Source organism: Cyclospora cayetanensis, unplaced genomic scaffold (assembly GCF_002999335.1).
Source record: "Cyclospora cayetanensis isolate NF1_C8 unplaced genomic scaffold, CcayRef3 CcayRef3_contig_13, whole genome shotgun sequence".
Taxonomy (NCBI): domain Eukaryota; phylum Apicomplexa; class Conoidasida; order Eucoccidiorida; family Eimeriidae; genus Cyclospora; species Cyclospora cayetanensis.
This window is the reverse complement of record NW_020312070.1, coordinates 226,165-246,079: the sequence shown is the minus strand read 5'-3', so window position 1 is coordinate 246,079 and position 19,915 is coordinate 226,165. Positions and strand designations below refer to the sequence as shown.

The window sequence follows — 19,915 nt, the reverse complement described above, 5'->3', positions numbered from 1 at the left end:
GGAGTGAGGAGGTAGTTCTGCAGCGCCAGGATAAAATGACACGCTAGTAGCTAGGTGCGAGCAAAGGGGTAGTGAAACATAGCTCAACGCCCTGCATTAAAAGCAAAAGAGCAGCCGCTGCTGCTTTTCTAAAGGAGGGACCAATGTTTCCTGGGAACGAAGGGTCACGCACACGACGGCTTTTCCTTCTATATTTGGGGGGTTTGGCACGAAACTCTCAATACAAGGCCCAAGTGAGCACGAATATATCTTTTCGTGGACTCACTACTATTATTACCTCCAGCCCGCCTGCCTTTGAGCGGAGTACCTAGTGTCTCTGGTCCTTCAGCACCCGCTGCTGTGGGGGCCCCCCCTCCCCCACCACAAAAACGGCGGCGAAAAAGCTACGGCTACCGTGCCGTTCTGATGTGCAGCTGCACACTTTTATGTATTGTGGAAGCGGAAAGAACAGTGACTGCAGCAACACCAGCCGTAAATCGAAAGTGGCAGCGGCATCAGAGCCGCTCGCTCCCTTGAAGGGGCCCCCGCCGATGGGGTGTGCGCTATCGGGTGCCATCCTTCCTTTTCGAGGTTAAGTAAAGCCGAATCATCGGACGCGAATGTCGCTGCCTTTGGCACTTCTGCTGCAGATGCGCCTGGCTGCAGCTGAGACATCCAGCGACGGCTCAAGGCAGACTTGCCACCCCAGCGCGGCTAGCAGTTAGAGGACCGGCAACAGCAGATGGGCCCAAGAGCCCTCAGCAATCCACCATCTGCCGAAGCAGCGAGCTCGCACAGCTCAGCATGTGATCCAGAGGATGCCGAAGCAGCCGCTGGCAACGGTGCAGTGACTCATGGCTTCCAGCTAGGGAGTTCTTTTGCCCCTCACAACACACCTTCTGGGCGCTTCAGCCCGTCCTCAAGCCTTGGCTTCGACATGGCTGCCCCCTCCGTCTCAGCTGATGCAGATGCCACCGCCCAAGCGGCAGCTGCAGAGGCAGTCGAGATCGCCGTCAATGCCACGGCTTCTGTTGCAGGGGTCAGCACTGCTTCTGACGACTTTTTCGTGGCTTCCCCACATGCCTCCGGAGCGCCTCCAAGGCATGCATCTGCGTCGTGTCCTCTTCCCCTGAGCGCAGCCGCAATGGGGGGCCCCCAGGGGCCTCCAACGGATATTATCGTCTGGCAATCGCCTCCAGCGTCCCCCGCGGGCTTCCCGGAGGGGCCCCCCGAGAGGGCCCCTCTGGTTCTCTCCGAGGCGATCGTCTCGACGAGCCTTTCGGGAGCTCCTCGAGGCTCGCTTTTTCTTTCGCAGGAATCTCCCAGAGATGCCTCCAGGGGGGAGAGCAGTTCTGCAGGACTGACGGCTTCCCCCCCCCCTCCCCCCGCAGAGGAAACAAACGCCTTCCTGGAGTGGTGCAGCGGGGGAGGAGGGTCCAATGCTGATGGTGGACGTCTGTCTTCTGGGTCCATTAACAATGACTGGAATCCTCGAAGACAGCTGCTTGAGGGCCTTGCCGAACGCTGCCACAGGCAGCAACAAGAGCAGCAGCAAGAGCAGCAGCGCGCATTATTGGAGTGCTGGTCGCCTACAGCGCATCTCGCAAGGGCCGATACGCTGCAACAGCAACACGGACAGCAACAACAACAATATTCTCAACAAAAACAGGAGCAACAACAATTTTCTCAACAAAAACAGCAGAAACAACAACAACATCAACAGCAGGAACAACAATATTCTCAACAACAACAGCAGAAACAACAACAATATTCTCATCAACAACAGCAGAAACAACAACAATATTCTCATCAACAACAGCAGAAACAACAACAATATTCTCATCAAAAACAGCAGAAACAACAACAATATCAACATCAACAACAACAGGAACAACAACAATATTCTCAACATCCACAACAGCAACAGCAATCGAAGCAGGTAAGGCAAAGACATGAGCTGCAGCCCCCTCGGAAGCAGCCGGAGGAGCAACCAGATCAGGAAACTCTCCCTTTTTTGCAGAATCGAGATGCGCTTAGCCTCCATCGCCAGCCTCTCTCGAAGCAAAAGCCTCAGGGGAGGCAACAACTATCTCGCCGCTTCTCGCGGTATACCCGCAGTATGCCGTCTCTCGCCAAAGCATTCCTGGTGCTTGGCCCCTCTGAGGGTTCCCCCGTCTTAGATGCCTGCATTGCAGATCACCTCCAGCAGCACCAACTGCAATGCTGCGCGCGCTATCGAGTTCGTGGGCAGCAGTGTGCCCCCGCCTCAGCCTCTGGGAGCAGCAGCTCGACTCCTGATCGCGTGGCTCAAGCGATGCCTGGAGCAACTGCACCTGAGCAGCAAACACAGCAGCAACAACCACAGCAGCAGGAGGGCGGGGATGATGACGAGCAGCAGCACCAGGCTCTGAAGCCAGCAGCGAGGCTAAAGAAAAGCTTCACACATAGCAGCAACACCAGTGACTGTAGCATCCCCAACATCCACACTTGCAATGACAGCCTTCTGCAGCCACGGATCCTCTGGTGCTGCACCTGCAGATCTGTGCCTTTCCGCTTCCCACGAGGGGCTAAGCCACCAAAAACAAGCAGTAGTTGCAGCAGGAGTATTAGCAGCAACAGCAGCAGGAGGAGTTCTAGCAGCAGCAGGAGGAGTACTAGCAGCAGCAGGAGGAGTACTAGCAGCAGCAGCAATTACAGCAGCAGCAGCAACTGCAGAGAAGAGAAGGAAGGCATCAGCGGCATGTTCCTTCGGAAGGAATCTGCGCGTTCGACGTCTCTTTCGGATGCTGGAAGCGTCAGAAAGAGCGGCAGTGACACTCCACTGGCGCGGGAGTCGAGGCGGAGCAGCAGCGTTTGCCCTTGTGGCAGCAGCAGCAGCAACAACAGCATCAACAGCAGCAGAAGGAGAAATAACAGCTGCCACGCTCCCAGCTGTACTCGGAGCAGGCCAGAAGGCGCAGCTAAGACTGCCACCAGTCGCAAGAAGAGCAGGGAGAGCGGTCTGGAGTTAACGTCGAGAGCGGAGGCTCAAGCAGCGGCAATCCCGTGTCAGAGTGACGGCAGTAGAACGAGCAGATCTGGCAGCAACTGCAGCTGCAGCATCAGACGCTGTAATAGTGAGCGCTGCATGCGGCCCATCAGAGGATCTTTGAAGGGAAGGCGCAGCAGTAGCTGCACGCTGGCCACTTTCCGATCGCGTGATGCCGCAGTTGCTGCGGAGGTCGACTCTGTTTCTTTAGGATCAGCAGCTGCTGCAAACACACCACCACCATTACCACCACCACCAGCAGCTGCTGCAAACACACCACCACCATTACCACCACCACCATTACCAGCAGACAAAGGAAACACCGAGCCTAGGCACCACAAGTCCGTTTTCATCAATTGTAGGGTCAGGGATCTCTGCATGTGTAGTGACAAGAGCCACAGCAACAGCTGTGGCTGTCAAAGCGGGAACGCCAGTGGTGCCTCTGGCCAGAGGAGGTGCAGCTGCAGCGCGAGTTTTGACGTAGCGGTTACATCTAAAGGCAAGCCGAGGGTCCTGTTGAACCCTAGAGACAACGTGGACGCATTTGTAGCAAAGGACTGTGAAGCAGGAGGAGCTGCAGCAGGAGCTGCAGCAGGAGCAGAAGACGCTGCGGAGGCAGGGGCCTTTAAGTACACTTCGCGTCTTCCACCAGAGGTTCCTCCAGCGGTAGAGTTATTTTGCTTTCCTCAGGGGATAGTGCAAGTGCTGCCCGCAAGCAGCGGTTGTGTGTGCACCCTACAACAGCAACAGCAGCAGCAGCAGACGCAGCAGCAGCAGACGCAGCAGCAGCAGCAGGTGCCGCAAACAGATCGGGCTGCGTGGTCGTGCAGCTCTCCATGGCAGTCGTATGACTCTCATGCTGGGACGGCATTGCTGTCTCCAAGTGTCTCTGCCGACGGGGTAGCAGCAGCAGCAGCGACAGCAACAACAACAGCCTCGGCAGGACCAGAAGAAGGCGCAGTATCACCGACAACGCCTGTCATGTCGGGAGCAGGGGAAACGGCGTGCATATGCAAGTGGGAGGGCTGCCCGTGTGCCTCATTGCTAAGAGTCCATTCTCCGTCCTCGTCTGTTTTCGTGTTGACAGATGTTCAAGGCTGTCGGCTGTATGGCCACTGCCTCCGTTTCTTTGAGCTGGTCACTTTGCAGCGTTCTTGCTGCAGCTGCGTTCCGCCTTCTGCTGAGGGGGTTGCACGCGACTGGGGGGAGGGTGCTGCATCGACGCGTGCATCGGGAGCACCAGCGGCAGCTTCGGAGGAGCAGCAGGAGGCTGTTGGAAAAGCAGACGACGATGCGGCAGCAAAGACCTTCCCGGATACCACGGGGAAAGCTCAAGAAGGATCTGAAATCAAGGCAGCAGCAGGGTGCTGCTGCTGTTGCAGAAAGGCGTCTCTTGTGTATGTGGAGAGAGCGTTCTGCATACTGTCGGCCTTTCCCTTCTTTGGTGCCTTCAGCGAGTGGCTGTGGTGTATGTACACCTCGTATGCGGCGCTTTGTCAGTCCACTGCCTGTAGTGCGAAAGGGCGTGTGCTGCTGCAGCAGCAGCAGCAGCAGCAGCGCGTGCTGCTGCCCTCGCCGTTGCTGTATGTACAGCAGCAAGCTGGCAGGCTAGTGGCAGAGACACCGGCCCCAAGAGGAGCGCAAATTTGGCAGGTTCTGCCACTGCAAGAGGTCCTCACTGTCGTAGAATACGGCAGCTTCGAGAACAGTAACAACCACAACGGAGCGAGTTGCACTGAAGACAGCAGCGCCAGCAAAAAAACAAGTGTAACACTTTCAGTGAATGTAAAATGCTCGCGCTCTCTCTGCTTTGGGCTTCCCTTCCCCGGAAGTTTACCTCTCCTGCAAGTCAGTCCCCCTTGCCACGCTTGTTTCTATGCTTGCTGTTTAGAAAGGGAGCAGCTGCAGCGACCACTACGCGAGCTGCGCCTTGCTTCACTTCATGAAAGCGTGTGTCTCTGTGTGTGCATGCATGTGTGTCTGTGCCGTCCCTGCCGCAGCTGCCACTCTTTGGCGTGCTCAAGAGCTTTCCGCTAGAGCTGCTGCTCCTCCTGCTGCTTCTCCTGCTCTGCGAGAAACAGATCGTCCTGCTCTCCGCCTCTCTGAACAGACTGTGCCTACTGCCATGCATGCTCACAGGTTAGCGGTGCGATCAGTTGCAAAGGCACCTAAATTTCGAGAAATTTATTTTGAAGAGTGCAGTGCGTTGTTGCTTCCATGATGCGCACTACTTTCTTTGCTGCACCCCAGTTGCTGCTGCACGGGGATCTTTCCACCACGAACTGGCCAGAAGGGAGTGATGATGACACTGCTGTTGCTTCGGAAGCATCATGTATGATTCTTGCAACCTGCTGCTGCTGTGTATGTGTACGTGTATGTGTATGTTATGTCTGTGTATGTTATGTCTGTGTATGTTATGTCTGTGTATGTGTATGTTATGTCTGTGTATGTTATGTCTGTGTAGGTTATGTCTGTGTAGGTTATGTATGTGTAGGTTATGTCTGTGTAGGTTATGTCTGTGTATGTGTATGTTATGTCTGTGTATGTTATGTGTATGGTATGTCTGTGTATGGTATGTCTGTGTATGTGTGTTTGTGTATGGTTCAGCTCTGATGTATCCGCTGCGGTACTCCCAAGTGTTTGTCCCCTTACTGCCCGAGCCGCTGACGCACTTTATTTCCATGCCCCTCCCCTTCTGCGTTGGCATGCAGACACCGCAGCCGGCCCAGCAGCTGTTGCAGCAGTGGAGCGGAGCAGAAGGCAATCGGCAACAAGGGAAGACCACTGGCAGCACAAAGAAACGGGGAGCAGCACCTAGAGGAAGGGCAGTGCCTCCAGCTGTGTATCGATTTACATTTCCAGATTTAGGGGTTGCAGCAGCAGCATCTGAAGCCGTTATTGGCAACAGCGGGAGCTGCAGCTCTCGGTGCAGTAGCTGCACTGCCAACTGCACAAACACCATTACCACCAATATGCTGCACGCCATCAACCTCTTCTCCCAGGCTCTAGACACTTTCCCCGTCGGTGAGGGTTCCTGCTGCCGCCTGTGCCTCCCCGCTTCAGCTGCTGTGCTTTTCCGAGAGAAGAGCTGTTGCATGTGCAAATGTTAGCGGCGCATATTTGTTGCTGCAGCGGCAGCCCTCAAGAGGGGTGCCCCGCACGCACTTGCCCACGAAGATGTACGCATAGGAGGGAGGCGCTTTAGACGTGCTGTCTGACACACAAAGCGGATCGTATTCTCGCTTTTTCTCCGCTTTCTTGCACATGCAGGTGTTTACTTGGTGGATCTAGACGAGTGCTGCGTCTCTCTTTCGCACGTTGCCCTCGCAGCGGCAATAGGGGATCCTCAGCAGTGCGAATGCCTCAAGCCTGAAGCAGTCGCAGCGACAGCATCTACAGCCGCTGAAGCAGGTGCATGCCAGGGTGCTGATCCATGGGGACTGCCTGCTTTGCCAGAGACACTCCTAGGGCAACTGATTGAGCATCTCGTGCCGATTCTGTGCAGAGATGCAGTTGCAGCGGCAGCAGCCGCTGCCGCTGCAGCGGCGATAGTTGATGGCAGCCTGACGCAACAGCAGCGAAAGCTGCTTCAGCGGCATCAGCAGAAGCACCACAAGAAGCAGCGGCAACAGCAACAACCGCAACTTCCTGCCTTCCTCCCTCCTAACTGGCTGGTGCTGCGAGAGAGGGTCTCTGCTGCCACTGCGGAGGAAGTAGCAGCACACTGCATGCGGCTCTCCGCTGCTACAGGCGCTGAGATCGGAAATTCCACCAACGCAGGGGCAGCGGCAGCAGCAATGCAGACCGCACAGGGAGGCGCTAGAGGAGATCCGCTGCAACTGTTGCGTGCAAGCACAACAAACAGCAGGCAGCAGCCGCTGACGCTGCAGCTCAGTCCCCAAGTGGGGGGGGGGAGCTCTAGCATCGCAAGTTGCGGAACGACTGCCACGGCAGCTGGCAACGCGGATGCCAGCGGCCTCTTCGCCCTCACTGCGAGCAGCAGGATGAGCAGCAGCGCAGTTGCACCCAGAGGAGCACCGCCTCGGACGCACAGTGGAGCCTTGCTCTCTGTCTTCCGCTTTCTGAATCTCTTGCCTCCAGGCAAGGCCGAACAGCAGCAGCAGCAGCAGCAAAGAGAAATGCATTTGCACCAGCCGAAGCTGCAACTGCAGCAGCAGCAGCAACAACATCGGAGGGAAAATTGGCTGTGGCGTCTTTGGGGGCAGCGACCCTCAGTGCCTGGTGTAGACCTGAACACTGCGACAGCTGCAGCAGCAACGGCAACAGAAGTAGCAGCAACAAAGGCGACAGAAGTAGCAGCAACAAAGGCGACAGAAGTAGCAGCAACAAAGGCGACAGAAGTAGCAGCAACAAAGGCTACAGAAGTAGCAGCAACAAAGGCGACAGAAGTAGCAGCAACAAAGGCGACAGAAGTAGCAGCAACAAAGGCAACAGAAGTAGTAGCAGCTGCTGCAGCAGCAACGGCAACGGAAGTAGTAGCACCTGCAGCATCAGTGGCAACACCAGCAGCACCTGCAACATCAGCGGCAACACTACGTCGGGTGCCCAGACAGCCTGCAGTACTTCGATATTCATCTGTTCCTTCCGGAGCGCTTGCCGCTGCGGCATCTGCTGCCTTTGCTGACGGCACCGAGTGGACGCAGCTGCAGCAAGGAGCTCAGCAGCTGCAGCAGCCTCAGCAGGACCAAGAGCAGCAGCAGCAAAAGGAGCAGCAGCAGGAGCAGCAGCAGCAGCAGGAGCCGCCTGCGGAGGCGGGATCGAATGTTTTACAGCGTGGAGCAGCAGAAGCAGAGTCTGTTGATGCAGTTGCTGCCGCGCGAACGCAGGGGCCAGAACAGAAGTCACAACTGCTGTGTCATCAGTATCAGCAGAAGCCGCAGCGTTCATTGATTTCTAGGAACCCTGGACTAAGGGGAGTGTCGGTACTGTGGCAGCGGCAAAGCAGAAGCAGCAGCGAAGTTCTAGAACGCAGTAGAGCCTGGGGTAGGTGCAAACTGACCACAGCACCAGGATTAGCTCTTGTAGCTGGTGCTGTCGCGGCAGCGGAAGCCACTAGTCACCGAGACGAGGCTTGGGGAAGAGGCGCTACGATTTCCTCTGCCCCCGCAACGTTTGTTGGTGGTTCCGAAGGACAAGAGGATGGTGATGCTGCTCTGAATCCCGTAACGACAGACTCCAGCAGCAGCGTGCTACCCGTCTGGCGTGAGTTTTCGGGAGTCTCGTTTGAGTCCTCTGAGGAGGGGGAGGCTTTGACCCTCTCCGGAGTCGGTCAGAGCAGCCAAGGCAGAGAGGATGCAGGGAAGGATACTGCTGCTGGACGCGATAGCAGACTTAAAGCTAACCCCAGCGGTGAAGAGGAGCAACAGGCGTGTAGGGCTCACGCGGAAGCCAAACTACAAGCAGCAGCTGCGATACAGGAGCAGCAGCAGCAGCAGCAGCAGCAAGAGAGTGAAGCGGAAGCGGCGGCTGTGGCTGCTGTGTCTGCCCGGATCGAAGCTCTGAAGCAGGCAAGCAGAGTGACTGTGCAGCCTCATGTGCATCCTCTGGATGCAGCAGCGAACCCACTGGGTTACCTCCGTGTGTGGAGTTCGGCGCTGGCTGTGGATAGCAGCCAGGAGGAGCAGCAGCAGTTGCAGCAGCATCAGCAGGAGCAGCAGCAGCAGATGGCGGCAGCGGATACTGCGATTCGGGAGATCTTCTTGCGTTTCTTCGTCGAGCTTTTGCGAGGTTGCAAGATGATACTTGCAGTCCGCAGCGGCGCGTTCTCTGGAGTTGCGTCGGGAGGGGTTCTCAGTAAGAGCAAGGAGGGGCCCCTCAGCGCCAGCAGGACAGGGGCCCCCAAGGCTCTCCTAGAAGGGGCACCTTTGCTACAGGAAATTTGTAGCACGCAGGCGTTTGCTAGCTTCATCCAGCTGCAAGACGAAGCAAGAGGAGATGCGCCTACTGCATCCACGCCGACAGACAGTCCCTTCGAGGATGCTCAAGAAACATGGCCGCAGCACCCTGTTCCTTATTCTGGTGCTCTGGATGCGCAGCAGATGAAGGGCTGTTTCTCCGCTTATCCTACACCTCGCTCCGTGAGGACGAGTAGGAGAGTGGCCACTGCTGCGGCTTTGTATTGTCAGCCCTTCTTCGTTTGCGAGGCTCAGACGGGTGCGTCTGGCATCAGCAGCGTTCCCAGCAGCAGAGACAGCACCCCCGTGACATCAGCAGGACCAGCAAACTCTGACGCATCCAAACAACACGAAGCTGCAGCCTTCTCTGCAGCATCTCACCAGTCTGGGGTACATCCTGGCCAGTTAGCGTCTCGCGGCTCGTGCGGCGTCAAGTACACTGTGCCCCTCAGACCTTACACTGTCTCCTACACGGCTTTGAACAGCGGCAGCAGCAACAGCAACGAGGACGAGGATCTCTCTTGGGGGGAAAGCGTGGCGATGCTGCTGCTCCCTCGGTGGCCTCTCAAGTGGCCATCTTCTTCCCTAGGAGATTCAAAAAACAAAGGATCCCTGAGGCATAGCCTATGCCAGCGAGGGCACCACAGCCGTCGGCGTCATAGCGAGAGCAGCAGTAGCAGCAGGAGCAGCAGCAGCTGCAATGGAGCACCGCCTTCACCGACAACCAGTGCGTGCGGCGAAGGGCAGGATATTTTTTATTTCTCATCACCACAACAGCGACAGCATCAACAGTAGCAACAAGGCTGAGTGCAAACGGTGTGGCAAGCAGCAGCTGCTGCAGTTGCTTGCCTCACCGTTTGCAGGAGCAGCCGCTGCGGTGTGGCGCTGGACAGTTTGTTGGTCAGTTGCCTTGAAGCGGCATTTGTTGCGACTTGTTTGGAATAGGGCCTCACGCGGTGCAGCGGCGACAACAGCAGTAGCAAAGGTAGGCAGTTTACTAGGCAGTTTATTAGCAACAGCTGCTTCAACAACATCAGACAGCTTTCCGGCTGAGCAGCAACAGCTCATACGCACTCGATTTTTCGGTTTGTTAAAAAGAAGCAACTGGCATTCGTTTAATTTTTGGATTGAACTCAAGGCGTGGATGCCACAATTGGGTTGGTGAGGGCTTCGGACATGTCTCTTTTTGCTATACAAACCTCGGTGCTGCTTCTCATCTCTCTTGTGTGTAATCCCTCTATGGTATGCCTGCCTCCTAGTGCATGTTGAAGCATTCGATGCACAGGCGTTTCTTGATGCGTACGCATATACACCCATATGGGAGTATTCTTACAGCCGCAAGTACGCATATGCACACACTGTATGCATGTATATATGTATCTATTTATATATATACATGAATATGAGCCATGCTTCTCCAGCTACGTGGGCAACAATGTGAAGGCATGTACAGCTACTCACGTGCCGGCTCATATATCCTAGGACATATAAGCAGGCTGTCTGTTAGACGACGCTCTGGATGCCTGCAGTGCGTTATGTTAGCATACTCCTCGTAAGGCGGCCGAGATCGCACAACAAATATGTGAAGCTTTCCTGTCGGCTTACATTCGCCTGCATAGGGTCGCACCAGACCCACACACCAAGAACATCAAAAGGCGTTGCTAGGCAATAACCAGCCTCGTGTTGGCCACCTGTATGTCTGACATCCATGCGCCTACATATCTTGTCAGTGTGGTCGCTTGCAAGCACTGATTTGCGCGTACAAGGATGCGCCAAAACCTTTAGCGATGTTCACGCATATTTAGCGAGCTAGAAAATTTCAAAACGATTGCACATGATAAAGTTGTGTAACCAGAGCATCAGAGAGCTCACGACGGCCGTTAAAGAGTATACGCACCAATGCGTAGGCTCTTTACGGTCAAGGATGTGCATCGGCATACATGTCCACGCTAAAACACGCCATCCAAGGTCTCTGTAGAGTGGCATTTAACCCGAGATGCCCTACAAATTTTGTAGTACAAAAGGTTCGTGTTTCGCAAAAACGTCGCTTGCTGGTATAAGGGGGAAGGGAGAGCTCGCTTGCGTATGTGCAACTAGCTGTGAGCGCTCACAGCTAGTTGCACATAGCATCAAGCGTACATGCAGACAACAGAGCGTCTTGTATTATCGAGCTAGTAGGACTATACAACAAATAAGGTATATCAAGAGCCAAACCATTCGTCGATTCCTAACCACCTCCGAATTAAATATAACTACTGTAATCGAAAAGGTTTCAATGTAACATAGCTCGCTACAGAACCGACTGGCTAAGCAGTCATATGAGTAATAACCTGTAATGTAGCTGGTTTGCATGCATCTACGCAGTCTATACACTTTTCATGTGTGTCCGTGGATGGTAGCAAAACCAATGTCCTGTTGCCTCTTAGTTCGTTTATAATTCGGCAGGGTGTCACCGTCACAAGCGTAGCCACTTCGCTGCTACGAAGGGTAGCTGAAGCAAGAAAACGCTTTTCTTTCCTAAAACGGATTCCCCCGCTAATGGACGACGAGGGTATCGATCCCTCTACCTCTCGCATGCTAAGCGAGCGCTCTACCATTTGAGCTAGACGCCCCCGGATGGCCGCTTATTTTCTGCTGTGATGTTTCGCTTGACAGACCGCTCCGAAATACAAGCGGAAGCGAATGCAGCTGAAACAGGTGGGAAACTCCCTCTCCCCATCACCCTATAGAGCCAATTGCCGAAATCTCACAGACCCCATTGAGCCGATCCCTCATGTCCCTACAGAACTTAAGCAGAGCTCACGTTATCCGCTCTTCACTTCGGAAAAATCGCTTAGAGTTTAGGAGATATATATGACGCAATTCAGTTGTGTCTCTCCAGAATTTGTTACCCCAAGTGCATGATTCATTTCCCTTTGTTCTGACACAGTCCCTAGCTTTCCTACGCGCCTCTCGTTATTTGTCGCCTGTAGCGCGAAACACCCTGATTCAGCGAGCGAAATGCTAGACAAAAGATCTGCTCGTTGGCTGTAACACAATCAGTCATTACCGCCAACGACTCCCGTGCAGCTGTAAGTCGGAGATCCTGCTAGTCTTCGTTCTCCCCGAAGCCAGTGTTATTGTAGTCAACTCATATCTAGCTCGAGCATCTAGGGCTTTACCAGTAAAGCGGCAGTAGCAGGAGCACCAGCCACTGCTGTTGTTAGTGCTGCAGCTGGCGTTGCGCAAAGTCGCGAAACTTCAGCAGCTGATGCTTGTGTGCTGTTTCACTGCCCTCCCATCTGCCTCCTCGACTAGACATTACGTTTCACGCGGTACTCCTAATGCAAGATATTTATCCCGGAGAAAGGCCAGACAGAGGAGATGCGAGGACAGGCTCCCTGGCAGCCATAAGCAACCAACCAAGGAGCGTCAACGGCACAGCAGCAATTGCAGCAGCAGCGGCAAGATAGGCAGCTGCAGCAGAAGCCCTTTCATCTTCCATCTTGCCTTGTTTCATTCGTTTAAACACACAAAGGGGCCCCAATCTTTGCCTTTTCACGTAGATGGCCGCCTGCCTGTCCTGCGGCAGTTCCCCTTGCGCTAGCCTCCGGCTCTCTGTTTCGCGCAGTGCCCCTCACTTTTTGTACTAATTCCTCGACTACAAGGTCCCGCCCCCTGTTTTTCTGTGTTCTGAGAGATACATCCCCAAGAAGCAGCGTAGCATCTCTTCCGTGTCGCTGTGTTGGTCCGCCCTTCCTGCCGTTCAAGGGCTCCCCCCCTTACCGGGCGAAACCTCCAATTTACTAATTTGGCACCGTTTCGCTCACCGTTTCGCAGCGCATCACGCTGTGTCGGAGCATCTGCGCTGCTTTGACCGCCTCGCAGACACGCAGGGTGCCACCCCATATGCATGCTAGCGCTGCAGACCACTCGGGAGCAGGGGCAGCCAAATTAGCAGCGATAACAAGGGCTGCATGAGCAGCGACAATCCCGTGTGAAGCTCTCACCTGCTGATATGTACATATATCTATATGAAGCGACCGAATGAGGGGCAGATGGCCGTCTTCGTTCTTTTCCAGCAATAGCAGAACACCCGCAAGAGCAGTGCCTAGTCCAGTCGAGTCTCATTAGCCGCTCTCAAGTATCAGGGGAACAAGAAAGACACTCAATCAACTGTATTTCAGGAGAAATAGGCAGCGAGAATGGGGTTCAGCTCGGCTTCTGCGGCTGAGATGGGCCTTAGCAAGACAGAGTATGAAGATGCCGTCAATCTGGAAAAGTTGTACTTCCTGGCTAACAATCATGATCGTTGCGCCTCCTGCAGTCGAGGGGTATAACGAGCCGACATATGCTGTCATGCCGCGGGGGGGCGGCGTGCTGCTGTAGGCGTGTTGTGGGCTCAATGCAGCTGCTGCTACACTTGTTTTGTGTCTGCGTGCTCGTCCAGTGTTGGCTGGAAGGGCTGCAAGGCGTCGACACTGACGCACTTGTTTCGTCATGTTGGCTGCAGGTGTTCGCGTGCGAGCCTTTTTGCTGATGGTGCTCTCTGTGTGTTGTGCGTGTGCTGGCTGGCTGTCTCTTAGGGCGTGTGTGCAGTGGACATGCAACGCTACGAGTTCCTATGCGGTGGCTGCAGCTCGGGGAAGGCAGGGGCAAAGCGTATTGGCTCAGACAGGTTCTCTACCTTCGAGGTGCAAAAACTCCTTAACAAGTTCGGGTACGTGAGAAAGTGTGGTGAGATAGGTGCGGCGCGATCTTTGTTTCCTGGCTGTGTTACGGTTCCTCTCAATTCGCCAACTCACAACTCTCGGAAACAACGGCTTGACTGCGGCTAGAGGGAAGGAAAGTCAGCGGGGGGGGTGAGGCGGCAACACTCGGGCCAGAAGAGGAGGAAGGGGCAGAAAAAATCTAGTCCTAGACAGGCTGTGGCTGGTAGAACATGCGAAACTGGTGTTTGCGGGGAGGAGGGGGGAGGAGGGAGGGAGGGAGGTGGCACAAACAGAAGGATAGCGAAAGAGAGGCAGAGAAACACTGAGAGAGAGGGGGGAAAAATCTGCTACTTGGAATGCCCTCTTCCATGCCGAATTCCCATTTGTGCTGTCACTTATCCATGTTCGAACATTTTTCTGATTCGCAGGCGAATGTGTGATTTCTCGCTGAATGCATGCATGCGTTTGCATGTGTTGCTGCGCGCAGTGGCAACAGCAGCAGTAGCACGCGAGATAGTGGCGGGGGGACGTCAAGCCATCTGTACCGGCGTTCCTCTTCCTCGGCTAAGGCGTTCGACAGGAGGAGACGCCACGGGCGGGGTCACTCGAGGAGGAGAGACAGCCCTTCTCCCTCCAGTGAATCCCCTGTCTCTAGTGATGTAGGCCTCAAATTGCTGTTGACTTGTCGGTGGCTTTTTTTTCTTGCTACTTTGGCATTGTTGCTACTGATGGTTGTGTGTATCTGTATATATATACATGTGTGTATATGTGTGTATATATGTATATACATATGTATATGTATATGCACATATACACATATACACACACACACACACACATATATATATATACACATGTTTACATGTGTATGATCTTCCCTGCTTCCGTATTTGCATGCAAGAGTGTATATCCATGTACACAGCAGCGCGTTTGGAGCATTTGTGTCCTCTCATTGTTTTCTCCGTAGGATTCGCCTCCCTCTGTGTCTTGGGCGGCCTCAAAGTCTCGCGGATCTCGGGCAGAGAAAAGCAGCAGCAGACGCAGAGCAGGAGGCGCGCAGGAAGACTTTTCATCGGCTACCTGGCCGCAAGTGGCTCCCAATCCATGGACTGGTGCAACTGATGCAGCAGCTCTCCCAGGCATGGGGGGACTTGCAGGCATGGGGCTTACTGCAGCTGCTGCTTCGGGGCAGTCGCAGCCGACGAACATGTGGATGCCGACGTCAACGCCACAAGGCCTTATTCCCCCCGGCATGCAGCACATCCAGATGCCACCGCAGCAAGGGGGTGGTGCGCCTATGGGCTCCTACGGCGGGGAACTGTCTCAGCAGCAGTGGAGGAATGCGGGGACTGGTCTCCAGTTGCAGCAGGTCATGCCTCAGCAAAGCATGCTTCAGCAGCACCAGATGCAAGCCTCCAACCAGTTGTTCGGCATGCAGCCTCCGCAGCAGGCACTTGGAATGGGAAGCGGCGCAGTGCTAGGCCGCCCTCCACAGATGATGCTTCAACAGCAGACCCAGCCAAACTCCATGCTGCAGCCCATTCGACCACCGCAACAGCAACGGAACCCCTTCGCCAGCATGCGGGGTCCCCAGCAAGCCGCAGTGGCAAGACCATCCAATCCTTTCGCCTCGATGCAAGGGCCTCTTTACGGGAGCAGTCCCTTCCAGCAGCAGCCTCAGCACCAGCAGCTACAGCAGCCACAACAACAGCCACAGTTGCAGCAGCCACAACAACAACCACAGTTGCAACAGCCGCAGCTGCAGCAGCAGCAAAACTTTGGAGGCATGCAACAGGTGTACAGAACACCGGGAACGCAGCAAGCCCATTCTACGGGAGCCCCTCTGGGGCCCTCCTTTGCTGCAACAAATCCTTTTGCGTCAACGACTCAAAGCGGGTAAATCTCAAACCTTCTGCCTACCATTCAGAAGCGTGCAGCGGGCTTTCTCCTTCTTTCTTCCCCTCATGTGCTGCCTTGGTCTTCTCTCCCTTTCGGTTCGGCCCTGTGTCTGGCTTTTATGGCCACTCTTTCTTTTTTTCATTATTCGGTATTTTCGCTCTTCTGGCTGGCGGTTTCAACTTCGTTCCTATTCTTGCTCGTATCCACGCGCGCTCCGCCTGATTGTTCCCCATCCTACGCATTCCTATGGCGGCACACATGGACGCACCTCATCGTGCAGGGTCTCTTTTGTTTGCACGTGTTCACATGCACTCCACAGCGGCGTCAGCTGCTGCGGCTGCTGCAGCTGACCAGTTTGATTTCCTGGAGTACCGTATCTGTGTATTTTTTAGAAGGGACGCCTTGCGCTTGTAGTTCTCTTTTACTCCTGTCACCGCTGTGGACTCGTCTTCGTGCATGTGCCTTGTCTCGTGTGTGTGTCTTACAGCGGCTGGGCAGGAGCTGGTGGGGCTCCTCCTTTCACAGCGAATGCGTTTAACTCGTCAATCTGGTAAGAGGCTCTACCAGGTGGTTTCCATCCCTCATGGGCGTGAAGCGTGCTTGCGCAACTTTCTTACTGAGGTAGCGTACAGGAGCAGCTACAAGAGCAGAGATCAGTCCTCCAGAATGAACAGCCTCAATGCTGCCATCAACGGGTTGTGACGGGGGCCAGACACGGCATCCCGACTCGTCCTGTCTGGACCATAAATGAGCAGCGCGGCAGCTCAATATTTGTTGCTGCCGTGCTTGCCGCAGTAGCGGCTGAAGCAGCAACTACATTAGTAGCTGGAGAAGTGGCTAATATACACATAATGCTGTGGCAACCACCTATGTATAATCGCATGCACGCGTCCTTTCACTGCACCATGATGGCAGCAACAAACGTGGGCAAGCCAGTGCAGCAGAAATGCTGCATGGGATATACATGTATATATGCTAATCTGAGTGTTTTGCGGCGATTGCTGCTTAAGCAGCAGGCGGTACTGCGTCGGAGCTGGAAAACATTGCCAGGGAGACGTTCCGAGGGAGTTACTGCTGGGGGCAGCGGGTCGAACCGGTGGCTGAACCCTGGTTGGTAGCACTACGACCTCAACAATTACGACAGACGGTCTTTATATTCATTACTAGGCTAGTTGTGGCTGCGTCCCCCCGGCAGAAGTTTGCACACCGCTTAGGAGGAACTGTAGGGGTAGCAAAGCGAATTCAGTGTTTACGGAACGCCCTCTGTTCGCCGTTTGTTCCATCGAGAGATCGCACATACCGAGACTACTTAGCAGAGAGGCAGGCGGGGTCAGAAAAGGGAAATCCTAATTCGCCGTATAGCAGTAGCGGCAGCAGGTGGCTGCGATCGCCGCAGCAGTCAGCTGGCATGCCTTCCGTATCGTATCTAGACTTGCGGCCACGTCACGCTAGGGCCTTTGTGGATCTACAGGCACTGCCTTTCCACTGTCTGCAGCAGCAAGAATAATGCCACACGTGCAGGATAAACGGGCAGTGTCAATAGTAGCAGTGGCAGTCACACGGGCGGCCCTATTTGCTCCTCGAGAGGGTCCCCAAATGGCCAAATCAAACCACGGATCGGGTGTATTCCTGCAGCTTTTTGTAGGAAGTCGTCTCCTTGGCTGCTGACGCCGCAAGGCTTTCCCCCTGTCATCAGCCTTGCCATCTCGCCCTCTACCCAGGAAAGCACTCTGATGGCACTAGGCAGCTGCTGGTTCCCTGGGACTGCTGCTGACCAGCTTGTGCCGGCTTTACACTCCAATTCTTGTGGAAGTTTGAACCCCGCGGAGACGGCCTCCTGCAGCAGGAGCTCCGCAGCATGCAAGAGGGGACACCCGGAAGGGCCTTCCATGGCCTCTGCCCCGTGGCGAAACAGCAAGTCCACCAATTGCGGTGCTCCCGCGGCAATTGCTGCGTGCAGAGGTGACTCGCTGCCGGTGCTACCGTGGTTCACATCTGCCCCCAAGGCTAGCAGTTTCGTTGCTGCAAGCAAGTCCCCCTCCTTCGACGCCTGCGGACAAAGGTGTCGCGGGCACGTGTGGGCATGAGTTGGAAGTGCGGCCAGGCAGGAGGCTTAAGGAGAAAAACTGAAGGCAGTAAGGGTGAGATGAGCTCAAGGGGGGGGCACGTATACAGCAGAGGCTAAACAGGTGGTTGGGCAGAAATAAGAAATATGCACAAGCCACCAGGCTCTCTCATTCAAAGAATGAAGGAGTAGAGCCATGGCGCTGCCGGATAGCACCTGGAGTAGGAGAAAGGCCAGTTCATCCGCTTGCTGGATTAGGGAGAGGCGGTGCAGAAGAGGCATCGCCTGTTGCACGGACTGAGGAGCCTCGAGAGCATCCGAGAGGCAGGATCGGAAGGGCTTTTTTGCTGCCATTCTGAAGGGAGGCACTCACATGCAGACAAATGCACTTGGGGGAGTGCACACCGACACGCACTTGCCTGAGAGATTTCCCACAGCAATGCGTTGGGGAGTACATCCAGATAAGTTAGCAGACGACACTTTGCTAACTAATAGTAATAATAAAGAAAGACAACGCAACACAAAACAGCTGGCTAGCACCGGTGGAGTTGGGAGGCGAGTAGAGGAAGAGACAAAGGCCAGCGCACAGACGAGCTGACTGGGGGAGAACAAACACTGGGAAACGAGGACCAACAATCGAGGCGACGACGCAGAAACAGGCAAGACAGAAGAAGCTTAAACGAATGGTGTCCAGTAGCAACGCTGCCCGGAAGGCATCCCAACAAGCAGCGAACAATTCTAAAATCATACCAGAGCACGAGCATGCATGACAAGGGCAACCGGATGGGGAAAGGTCTATATTTACGCCGATACAAGCCGCTAAAGAGACTGTGCGCACTGCAGCTGCCGTAAGACTCCCAGAAGACAGGAACTCGACTCCTCTACCGCCTGTAAGAGCCTACTTGACAATATTATTGGTATGAAAGTGCTCCAGGGCTTGCATGCATTCAGCAGCGTCTGTGTGTCTCCGTAGCCGCAGAAGGAGGACATCGTTGGACGGCCCCACCAGCTCTGCCCCTTCACAAAGTAAGAACCGACACGCCAGGACGGGATGCTGCAAGGCCTTGTAAAGGCTCAACAACAACTCAGGGGCGTGCTTTCTGAGCAACACAGGAGTCCGGTGCGCAAAAATCTCTACACTGAGTGACGATTGAACTGCAGTGAAGCACCTGTCGACGCTACTATACACGACGAGGCGGCAGAGATGCTTTGAGAGAGGCATAGATACAGCTAGACGCCGACAAGGTGGACTAAAGACTGCCAGACGCGCAGCGCACATATATACCTGCGCGTAGCCACGCAAGCCAGCAAACCTTCTAGAGCACTCGTGTGGGGGCCCGAACAGCCACACATGCATACTCACGTGGGCTCGATTAGCAGCAGTATGCCGCCGATGGGGAGCGCGTAAGCCGCGGAGTGCAGTACCTGTAGAAGGGCCTCATCACAAGGCCCCTGGGCATCAGTGTTGTCTGTGGTGCTGCGGGCAATGATGTCATCTAGCCCTGCAACGAGCAGAATGAACCGTGACTGAAGCAGTGGCAGCGCGTCGCTCAGCAAGCGACAGTCGTGACGCAGTAGCATGCAACACCCCAACGCCTCATGAATGCAGGGTGCCACCGATGTCTGCAGCTCCGAGGGCGTCTCTTCTGCTGCTGCTGCCCCTCCTTCTTCTGCATCTATCCGGCTCGCGGAGACAGCTGGAGCAGCAGTGCCTGCCGCAGTTGCGGAAGTCTGCTGCTTGCAAGCCTCCCGTGTCAAATGCAAAGCGCGCTGAGAAGCGTCAATTCCCACGTACGCGGACACCACGCCGTCATGTAGTAGTCGTACCTGAAAAGGGGCACCGCAGAACCAGATCTAGCAAGAAGAACAGTGAAAGATGCATCAAAAAGTGACCCCCAAGCATGCACGTGCCGTCTCCCACGAGGAGGAGCAGGGGAAAAAAGCTGCTTACATGGGTTGGCCTCGAGCCGCACATGAACTCTAGCAGAGTATGAGACCGCGGGAGCGAGCGCTTCACAACTCGTTCCCGCTGATGCCGATATTGTGGCGCGTGATCTTGCTGCAGTGCACTACCGCATGCCACAGATGCAAGGGCAGCAGCATGAGCATCTTCCATGAGCACCTGTGCTGCGGCTTCTAGGCCTTCCTGTTTCAAGATGGGCTTGATTATTTTCAGCAAAGAGCGAGTGGAGAGGAAGTACGCCACGCGACCCCTTCCATGGACCAAGTCCCAGTAATGAGCCGTCTTCGTGGTTTCTTCTGCCTGAAGCATGAGGGCATGCCCGATCGAAGTCTTTGGGCTATCGTTCAATAATGCAACTCTTGAAAGCCCATGCAT

The 19,915-nt window shown here is 54.9% G+C and overlaps 3 protein-coding genes and 1 non-coding gene across 4 annotated transcripts; 2 read left to right on the top strand and 2 right to left on the bottom strand.

The window, feature by feature from the left end:
- The first annotated feature begins 721 nt into the window (after positions 1 to 721).
- On the top strand, positions 722 to 10,404 carry LOC34621200. Its single transcript, XM_026336490.1, has 11 exons — positions 722 to 1,741; positions 2,042 to 2,319; positions 3,442 to 3,890; positions 4,002 to 4,855; positions 5,008 to 5,146; positions 5,615 to 6,031; positions 6,278 to 7,285; positions 7,532 to 7,654; positions 7,820 to 9,539; positions 9,700 to 10,083; positions 10,344 to 10,404. Exons 1-11 carry the CDS (start codon positions 722 to 724, stop codon positions 10,402 to 10,404), a joined length of 6,453 nt encoding a protein of 2,150 aa, XP_026192275.1.
- A 1,057-nt stretch (positions 10,405 to 11,461) lies between these two features.
- On the bottom strand, positions 11,462 to 11,534 carry Trnaa-agc. The gene has a single exon. It is a non-coding gene; the product is annotated as a tRNA-Ala (tRNA).
- A 1,572-nt stretch (positions 11,535 to 13,106) lies between these two features.
- LOC34621201 (RNA polymerase II degradation factor 1) lies at positions 13,107 to 16,066 on the top strand. Its single transcript, XM_026336506.1, has 5 exons — positions 13,107 to 13,235; positions 13,488 to 13,621; positions 14,101 to 14,272; positions 14,581 to 15,509; positions 16,000 to 16,066. Exons 1-5 carry the CDS (start codon positions 13,107 to 13,109, stop codon positions 16,064 to 16,066), a joined length of 1,431 nt encoding a protein of 476 aa, XP_026192291.1.
- A 1,001-nt stretch (positions 16,067 to 17,067) lies between these two features.
- LOC34617937 lies at positions 17,068 to 19,915 on the bottom strand. The gene is made up of 5 exons (XM_026336489.1): positions 19,529 to 19,915; positions 18,941 to 19,404; positions 18,480 to 18,677; positions 17,794 to 17,932; positions 17,068 to 17,562 (listed from the first exon to the last, which is right to left on the bottom strand). The coding sequence occupies exons 1-5, from the start codon at positions 19,913 to 19,915 to the stop codon at positions 17,068 to 17,070; spliced, it is 1,683 nt and encodes a 560-aa protein (XP_026192274.1).

Excerpts from the sequence above, each read along its gene's own strand:
- LOC34617937 (XM_026336489.1), bottom strand. The coding sequence starts at position 19,915 with ATGCATGGGCTTTCAAGAGTTGCATTATTGAACGATAGCCCAAAGACT. Across the intron at positions 19,405-19,528 it reads GCGGCTCGAGGCCAACCCAT|GTACGACTACTACATGACGG; the intron begins GTAAGCAGCTTT and ends GCCCCTTTTCAG. Across the intron at positions 17,933-18,479 it reads CATACCAATAATATTGTCAA|AATGGCAGCAAAAAAGCCCT; the intron begins GTAGGCTCTTAC and ends GCCTCCCTTCAG.
- LOC34621200 (XM_026336490.1), top strand. The coding sequence starts at position 722 with ATGGGCCCAAGAGCCCTCAGCAATCCACCATCTGCCGAAGCAGCGAGC. Across the intron at positions 2,320-3,441 it reads GGAGCAACTGCACCTGAGCA|TGGTGCCTCTGGCCAGAGGA; the intron begins GCAAACACAGCA and ends CGGGAACGCCAG. Across the intron at positions 7,286-7,531 it reads TGCGACAGCTGCAGCAGCAA|CAGCAGCACCTGCAACATCA; the intron begins CGGCAACAGAAG and ends CAGTGGCAACAC.
- LOC34621201 (XM_026336506.1), top strand. The coding sequence starts at position 13,107 with ATGGGGTTCAGCTCGGCTTCTGCGGCTGAGATGGGCCTTAGCAAGACA. Across the intron at positions 13,236-13,487 it reads GCGCCTCCTGCAGTCGAGGG|GGCGTGTGTGCAGTGGACAT; the intron begins GTATAACGAGCC and ends GCTGTCTCTTAG. Across the intron at positions 13,622-14,100 it reads AAACTCCTTAACAAGTTCGG|TGGCAACAGCAGCAGTAGCA; the intron begins GTACGTGAGAAA and ends TGCTGCGCGCAG.